Source organism: Myxine glutinosa, chromosome 5 (assembly GCF_964187855.1).
Source record: "Myxine glutinosa chromosome 5, kmMyxGlut1.1, whole genome shotgun sequence".
NCBI lineage: Eukaryota > Metazoa > Chordata > Myxini > Myxiniformes > Myxinidae > Myxine > Myxine glutinosa.
Genome location: NC_136265.1, coordinates 210,391,901 through 210,401,336, shown reverse-complemented (window position 1 = coordinate 210,401,336; position 9,436 = coordinate 210,391,901). Strand labels below are relative to the sequence as shown.

Here is a 9,436-nt window from a genome sequence, read left to right as displayed (position 1 = left end):
CCCTGGAAAGGCGAGAGCGGGCATGCCCGGACGCTCTGGGCGAGCCCTGGAAAGGCGAGAGCGGGCATGCCCGGGAAAGACGAGACCGGGCGTGCCCGGGAGGTTCGGGCGTGCCCGGGAACGGTGAGTCCGGGCATGCCCGGGAGAGGCGCGTCTGGCCGGTGCAAGGCGATTGTGTGCATCCAGCAGTAACCGCTACAATATACTTTCCTTAATGACGGAGCAGTCAGATGAAGGGGACGATATTTCACTTTAAGACAACACGATAAAAAAGGCTGTTTTTCTTTTTCTTACATCTACAATTGATCAGTAGTTAAATATCGTCTGTCAGTACCAGGACCGTCTGCTCTGATTCTGGGAGCTCGGTGGTTCGAATCCTTGATGGCATCATCCCATGGCGAACACTAAAATGATAGTTGATACGTGCCGCTTCCTTGCTTGATGCTCGACACCTGAAAAAGATAGAGCACCGACAAACAATAGCGCAGGCTTTCATGGGCCTTATAGTCTCCTCCTTCGTTGAAGTTCTGTTCTGTGTAAGGAAACTCGGCTCCGAAAGGGCTCCGAAAATCGGTCGTTCTCGTACAGCATATTAGGCGGTGTATAGATAGCTAGGGATTTTTATTATGAATCGTTTTGATTGCGGTTCCATCCATTCGAATGAATCATTTTCATAAAGTGTTGTGTGAATGAAACTGACTAAAATTCCTGAATAGATTTTCGGAATTGGATGTACAAAACACCGAATTTTGTCGGTGACGCTAGTTGGAAATGACACTTCCGGCTGCTGTTGCTAAGGACGCCAGCAGTTGCATTTGCATTTGCGTGTGTGTTAATTTATAGACAGTTTATAACCAGTTCATTCAAACGTGTGCTTCGCTACCACTTTCAGAATATGGCCGCGGCTATGCCGAGCCCGGCCACGGTGTTTATGCTCATGATCGGTGGGCAGGTCGAAAGCGGACAGGTGAGATTATTTCTTTTTCTCACGTAGCAATTTAATTGTCGAACAGGTCGTTAATGGTGATTTGTAACAGAAGCAGCGATAGGAGACATGAGGAATTTGGACTCTCACAATGGATTGTTTTTAAAAGGATAGATCATGGACAAACAATAACAGCGCAGGCTTTATGGGCCTAATGGTCACTTCCGTTGAAGTTCCCCATTCCCAAGGCCAAATACTCCCTTTTCCCTCCTCTCTCACCTCTTTTCGTTTATTTGGTGTCGGTTGTTTGTTCATTTTCTGTTTCATCCCCGCTTTGCCCTTCTTATACTTGCTCTGTTGTAACTTGACACCTTACTATTTGATAATTCCCAGATTTTTGATATTTTTTCCAGGATGGCCACCACCTGGTGAAGTCTACCTGACCATAGACGAGCACGACCACCAACACACATCCCATATACGGTTAAAAATGATGTCGGTCATTTACCCGATACGTAAACATCTACTGCAGCAGTGTCATTGTCTGCTGTACTGTGGGCTTGTACGTACTGAACCGGTACCAGGTACATGTGGACTCGCACTACTGACCTGAGTTGTCCGGTAGTTGTTGATGGGACATCCCAGGACGAACTCCCCATTTCTGGGTTCCCTTGAACACCGTACGAGCGCACCATGGCTTCAAATACTTTCTATCAACCTTATGGATGCACACACAAACTAGAACGACACTCAGTAGAGAGCATACCTCTGCCAGATGGACAGTTTACGTTTTGTATCCGAGAGTTGACCAGAAAATCACAATACAGAATCGCATTAAATCAAAATCATCCGTCCACAACTTTTTGATATGTCCTGCTATGTATCGTGTTTGGCCCTATCTCCCAATGGTGAAGAATCACTTTAAAATTTATACCAGCTGGATCCGCATCCGGATCGCCACCAAAATTGAATCGATTCTTCCTTGTCACACACACAACCGGTCCACCAAGTTGCGTCCAAATCCGTCCATAACTTTTTGAGATATCCTGCTATATGTTGGTTTTAGCCATATCGCTCAATGGTGAAGAATCACTGATAAAGTTAAATAATTCACATATCCGAATCCATATTCAGATCTTCACCAAATTGAATTGTCGTCTTTGTCAGACACACAACTGGTCCACCAAGTTTCGTCCAAATCTGACCACAACTTTTTGAGATATCATGATGTGTATCGTTTTTGGCCCTATCTCCCAATATTTATCTTTAAAAATTCTACTAGCCGGATCCAAATCCAGATCTTCACCAAAATCTTATCATTTAGTCCTTGATCCAGATACGATTTATTTGATATCCAGATATTTGGATATTTGATATTTGATATTTTGATATCAAATATTTTGATATATTTGATATTTGATATATATATTTGATATTATATATTTATATATTTATTTGATATATATATTTAAATATATTTGATATTTTGATATCTGGATATTTGATATATCCAGATACGATCCAGATACGATATCTGATCCAGATTTTTATCCAGATACGCTACATCTTTGCCAAATTTCGTCCGAATCCGTCCACAAATTTTTGAGATATCTTGTTCATAAACAAACAGACAGACAGCCAGACACGGGTGAAAACATAGCCTCCATCTACCTTTGGTGGCGGAGGTAATGAAGACCATTTTGAGACCGAGGTCCACTGTACTTGTTCAGTAGCACAATTAAAGCTACATGTCACAATGTACATGTCTCGAGAATTGCATTTGCTGAGAATGTGGTGCGGGTGAGCATGCGTACTTACAGATAATATTGAGTCATTTGAGCGAGGGCTTGGCCGATATGGACCGCAAAAGTAATAAAATAAAATAAAAATAGAGCTGGAGACAAAATAGCAAATATTTTCAGAATCATTGGAATCTCCCGCAATGAAGCTAACTCCGAGGGCCTTTCACTCACTCACCGCAAGCAGGTTGGTGGACGTTCTGTCTTCTACCGACTCCTCTCTGGCCTTGCCCCCCCCCCCCCCAGCTCTCTCTGCGCTCTGTCCCCCAAATATTCCTACAGGTTGCACAAGATCAGCCAGCAACCCTCTTCTGGTGAAACTGCCAAAATCAAAACTCTCTGCTCACCTTCTCTCCTTCATTCCTCTTTTCTCCCACTTCTGGAACAAACTCCCTCACTCTCTTCAATCCCACTCCTCCCTCCAGGTTTTTAAAACAGCTGTTCCCCACCATCTCTTATCTTCCCCCATCCAAAACCATGATCTCTTCTACCCCTGTTAATTCACCCCAGATCCACTTTTTTGGAAATACCGACTTCTTTTTTTCCTGGAAGTGCTTGCAGTGTCCATGTGTTTTTATACCTCTCCCACCTCCCCCTCCCCTCCGCCTTCCCATGCCTCCTCCCCCCAAGCCCTCTCCTTCACACAGATCTTCCGATGTTCCTATTCTCTGCTGTTGTACTTGTGTGCTTTCCTCTCTCCCCCCATCTTGTCTCCCGCTCCCTTTATTGTATGTTTTGTGTGTCCGTTTTGTTTTTTTGTGATTGATGTTAGCTCATACACGAGCTTCGATCTTGTATACAAAAAAAATAAAAAATAAGAGATTGCCGTCAAAAAGGAAGCGGGTGGGGACGAGAAACTAATAATTTATTTTACTTGGCCAAACCCTTTCTTTACAACGCACTTCGGTTCAGGGTTCGTACCTCAAAGTATCACTTTAAACCATGATTGGGTGAACGTCCCATGTTATTCATTTTCAAATCATGAGGTGAAGACCTGACATCATCCCTCTTTGATCTTGTGGTAATAAAGCAGATGCGGTGCCTCCACCACGCATGGTCACCAAATACTGTAATGTATCCCCGCACTGTAAAACCAGGATTCTCCAGGATTAAACGATCCGGTTTCCAACAGTTTACTAAATTTGTTTTTGCTGAAACGACGACTTGATATTATAACATGAATGATTAAATGCCAATAACAACAATATAACTACAACTGCACTCGGTAGTGTTTGCTTTTGATTGAATGGAAAGATCTACCCTTTGTATCCCCAGTGATAGGCTGGTTATGCACCCGGATCTTCACCAAAATCGAATCAATTCGTCCTTGTCACACACCAAACCTGTCCACCAAATCTCGTCCGAATCTGTACACAACTTTTTGAGATATACTGCGCACAGTCAGACAGACAAACAGTGGTGGTTACATAACCTCCTTCCACCTTCAGTGTGGGAGGTAATAAGCAACCAAAGTGGAAACAAAAGAAGAACTAGATGGTATTCATAGAATACTAACCCAGCGCAGTCAACTTGGTGTGAGCCAACTCTTCTATTTTTGAACGTTTCTTTTTTTTGTATCCAATATGGCTGCCAGACCACATGAGCAATGACATCATGAATTTATATTCTCTAAATAATTGTTGCATAGATCATGCTCAATAAATTTCAAACTGATCAGACTAAGCGTTGTCCCTGTCGAATTATGACATCATAATTATGGCACCAATGATGTCATCATTAACAACACCTATTCCCCATATGGAGTTATTTACAATGAGCCATGTTTCAATTTTCTAAATGCTGACACTGCACACACTTTACTTTACTGAAATGCAGACACAAATGTTATATTTTCGTCCAAAATCGTCAGAATTTCGCCAAATCTGTTTTGGTCGTGTGTTAACATACCTCAGCGATTGACAAATCTGAAATCAGAATTTTATTTGAGGTCAAAATGACCCCGTGAGGTCGCTCCGTATTTTGCCTGCTCGTCATGTGCAGTGTGATAATTAATTCCATGCCCAATCTAGAAGACTCTTCTTCTTCATGCAATAACAACTTCTAGCTTCCAGACCGTACATCCAATCATCTTGAAATTTTGCACATTTGTTACACTTCATTACCTCGACTATAATATAAAGTTTCACGTCGATCAATGAAGCGATTCAAGAGTTATAAAAATTTTAATCTTTTCATTTAATTATCTATATCTGCCAAACCACGTCACCTATCGCAAATTCCAAAAGGTCATTTCAGTAGACTGATATGCTGAACACATCTGTGAAGTTTCCCCTCGATAGGATCAAAAATGAGGGAGGAGCTAGGTTTTTAAAGTTTATGCTTAAAAACGTCATAACTCCAAAACCATGTGATGCGTGACGTCATGCTCGCTGACTTTTTTTGTTCGTCATGGGTATGCGATTCTGCCTGCAAAGTTTGGCCTCGATCTCTTCAGTCGTTTTTGAGAAAATTGGATTTTAGTGGTTTTTCAGGCTTTTCACTCAAAACAATATGGCGTCCGAACCTACGACGTCATTATAATTTTATTTCAGCATCAATTTATACCGAGAAGATGCTCAAAAATGTTCATCCTGATCGGATAAAGTTTTTTACTTGTCGAATTATAACGTCATAACGGCGGCACCTATGACGTCATCATTCACATATGTTATTCCACATGGAGAGTTCTTTGCAATGAGACCTGTCTCAATTATTTCTGTGCAGCGGTTTTTGAGATATAGAGGTGCAAAGTTTTTGGGTTTTTCCAACATGGCGCCTGTACCACGTGACCTGTGACGCCATAATATTCACTAAAATATTCTACAGGAGGTGGCCCTCATATGGTGAAAATTTCATGTCAATCGGACCAATGGTTGCCGAGAAAATGAATTTTAAAAATGCAGACACGCACGTACGTATGTAGGTACGGACCCGAATGCTTAATCCTGCCTTTCGCTTCGCGAGCGCAGGGTAAAAACACAAACACACGTAATTATGATTATTTGCATCATGCCAACAATTGGAATCACGAGTGTGCAGTAAATTGTGAAATCCAAGCAGCTGTCAACACTTCCAATAATTGATTCTTGCTAAGCGGCTCAAATGAAATAATCCAACACTCAGATTGCAGGCCTGGTTCTTGTAGAACCTTGCACTTTGTTTTGTGTATAAATCTAGGCTCACGGAGCAGCGGAACGACAGACAGACAGACAGAGAGAGAGAGAGAGAGAGAGAGAGAGAGAGAGAGTGAGAGAGTGAGAGAGAGAGAGAGAGAGAGAGAGAGAGAGAGAGAGAGAGAGAGAGAGAGAGAGAGAGAGAGAGACAGAGAGAGACAGAGAGAGACAGAGAGAGACAGAGAGAAAGAGAAACGACAGAGACAGCACATTCAGAGGAGAGCAGAGGACCAATGCGGAGCAGGGAGATAAAGATGTCACCGTTAAGTACGCGAGTGGGAGATTCGGACGCAAGAAGGCTTTTGTTTTTGCTGGTTTCAGCCGACTTCAAATCCTTTCTCGAGGACATTATGAATCGGTTGAAGAGCTGGAGAGTGATCATTTGATTTTATTGGAAGACGTTATTTTTGACTGGCGTATCCATTGGAGCATGTTTTGCTATTCCTGTGCACGTTTGTCATGGCTGTGCAGGACACCAATGCGTGCTTGTTTTCTCACCAGTTTCCAGAGTTTGACGACTTGTATCTCAAGTACTGCTTCGTCTTTGGGAACGATTGGGCCCCCACTGCCGTAAGTTATTCTGTAATTCTTCTCTTTGTGACGTTGGCGTTCTCACGAGCATGCGTTCGCAGGTGATGCCTTTTTTGTGTTTTTATTACTCCCAAATTATTTAACTAACTGACAAGTTCTCAATCTTGACTGGCAAGTCTGCCTGCATTTTTTTGGCCTTCACCACAATTGAATTACATTTTGTTCAAACTGCAGATAAAAAACACAATACTTTAACACACAAACTGCAACAGTTTAACAAGAAAGGAAACGGCGGTTTCGCTTTGATAAACCCAGATTCTATTTATCCAGGGGCTGGAGGAGGGAATCTCCCAGATTTCCACAAAGAATCAAGGGAGTGAAGAGCTTCTCGTGTGGAACTTTCCTCTGGACATCACCTTTAAAAGCACAAACCCATTTGGCTGTAAGCACCTTGCTGGCATTTGTTGTTGATTAGATTATCGTCCGGATTATTACCTCCGCGACCGAAGGTATTAACTCTGTCTGTTTGTCTGTCTGTCTGTGAACAGGATATATCAAAAAGCTGTGGACCGATTCAGACGAAATTTGGTGGAGATGTTAGGTGTGTGACCAGGCCGAATTGATTAGATTTTGGTGAAGATCCGGATCCGGATACTAGAATTTCTGAAGTGATTCTTCATTGAGAGATAAGGCCAAAACCGATATATAGCACAACAACAACAACAACAACATGCATTTTAAGGCCATTTTCCCTGCTAGAGCGGGGGTTAGCCTTGCGGTCCCCATGACAATCTTCTCCATTTTGCCCTGTTTTCTGCATCTCTCCTTGTTAACCCCCTTGCCCGCATTTCTTCTTCCACCATCAAAACCGATATATAGCACGATATCTCAAAAAGTTATGGACGGATTCGGACGAAACTTGGTGGGCAGATTGTGTGTGTGTGTGACAAGGACTAATCGGTTCGATTTTGGTGAAGATCTGAATCTCGATCCAGATACGAGAATTTTTAAAATTTTAAAAGCGATTCTTCACCATTGAGAGATGGGCCCAAAAACTATATATGGCTTGACATTTTAAAAGGTTTTGGATGAGTTATGACAAAACTTGGTGGATGAGTTGGTTGGTTGGTCAAAAACAAGCCGATTAGAATTTGCTTCAAGTCTGGATCCAGATCTGGCCTATAAATGGGATACAAAATGTGAAATGTTCAGCCTGGTGGAGGTATGCGCTCTACCGAGTGTCGTTCTAATTGATGTTGTGTCCGTATCTATTCCTTCACTTCATGTAGCAATTTGAGAGGTTAGAAACCGAGAGGAAAATGTTTGACACACAGGAGTTTTAAACGAGGTTATTAGAATTGCATAACGCACAACTTGTCAAAAAGGCTTGTGGAGTTTTATTTACATACAGATTGTGTCAAAGTTAATACAGTATCTTGATGTCAACCATTCATCTCGAAACTGAAACTACAGTGTCTCACTGTTGTGTTTGATTGTTAAATCGGATTTTTGGGCCTTGATAAATGTTGCCTGGATTTTCGATACATTGTGCTGCAGGGCCGCAATTGGTGTTAAGTGTGTACGGCCCTGATGTGTTCGGAAACGACGTCGTGCGTGGTTATGGTGCAGTTCACGTTCCCATTACACCTGGCCGGTAAGAGTGTGGCGCTTGCCTTTTACCACAATGCATATTTTGTTTCCATGGTAAAATGCTATGTTCAAGACAAATCTAAATTGGTACACTTGGGGAAAATGCGCAGGTACAAATTGGTACACTTGGGTAAAAAGGTAACATTCTTGGGTAAAATGCCAGGGGCATAGAAAAGGCCCTTTTATATGGGATGTGACATGTGGCAAAGTATACAAAAGAAGGGATATTACATAGCTTGGAGAAAATGCCAAACAATACAAAAGAAGGGACATTCAAAAAATCTCGTGTGCATGCTGGTCTACTCTTGTGTTCTGAGGAGGAACCAAGTAATGCTCTTTATGCAGCTGTGTGAATCAAATTGGCACCCCTTTACTGTATATTAACGTTTCTAGAGCATTACTTGGTTCCTCCTCAGAACACAAGGGTAGTCCAGCATGCACATGAGATTTTTTGAATGCCCCTTATTATGCCCCAAATTTTGAATGCCCCAAATTGGCACTCCTTATTTGAATGCCCGTTAGATAAAAAAAATTTATTGCCTCGGTACTATGATTTTTTTTTGCTCCCAATCCTGCACTCTTGGCACTTTTGTTCCAGAGGGTTCAAATTCCACTCCTCGACAACATTTCTCGTGTGACTGCTCTCAGTTAATACCGGGAGAGTCACGGAAGGCCAAACGCAGCTTTAACTCGGAGGCGATGATCAAATTGCGGATTTCTAGTATATACAAGCGGGAGAAAGAAAGAGAAGAAAAGGAAGCTGAAGTGCTTACCTGAGCGATACCGCCGGGCAGTCTGCAACCTGCAAAAATAACTCAAACGAAACCGGATTTAAAATGTACAGGGAAAATAACAAAAGGGTTTATTAAAACGGATGCCGATAACAAGAAACGCGACGGTAAATCAAATTCCTAATCGGGACGTCCCCACACCAGACTTATAATACAGACACAGGAAGAAAATAAACTGGAAAATAATGGTGTGATTATTTAATCTACTTAGTCAGGTGAAAAAATAAGTACACCCCATGTAAAGTTTTGACTTTTTCAACATATTTCAACATACAGCTATTTGATCTTCATTTCAACAATATTGATAGATAAAGGTGATATAATATAACAAATATCATGAAACATTTCCATTTTGTAGTCCATTGTATAATTTAAATAAACATAAATGCAAATTTTGCATGTGGAAAAAGTAAGTACACCCCTACATTTATCACCACTTCAAATACCTAAAATTAGTATCAGGTGCACCAGCTCAGGTGCAAATGATTAGAACATTGTTGGAGAGGATCTTGGAGGAACCTGTCTTATTTAAACCTCAGACATTTAGTTTGGTTTGCTCTTTGTTGT

The 9,436-nt window shown here is 41.7% G+C and overlaps 1 protein-coding gene across 1 annotated transcript in view; it reads left to right on the top strand.

Annotated features, from left to right (window-relative positions):
• Positions 1-744: 744 nt before the first annotated feature.
• Positions 745-9,436, top strand: part of B9D1 (B9 domain containing 1) — a 31,653-nt gene continuing 22,961 nt past the window's right edge. Inside the window, exons 1-4 of the mRNA XM_068114974.2 lie at positions 745-967; positions 6,399-6,467; positions 6,759-6,870; positions 7,986-8,082. Coding sequence (XP_067971075.1) covers positions 896-967; positions 6,399-6,467; positions 6,759-6,870; positions 7,986-8,082 — 350 coding nt within the window. The 5' untranslated portion in view covers positions 745-895. The remainder of the gene's footprint in view (positions 968-6,398; positions 6,468-6,758; positions 6,871-7,985; positions 8,083-9,436) is intronic.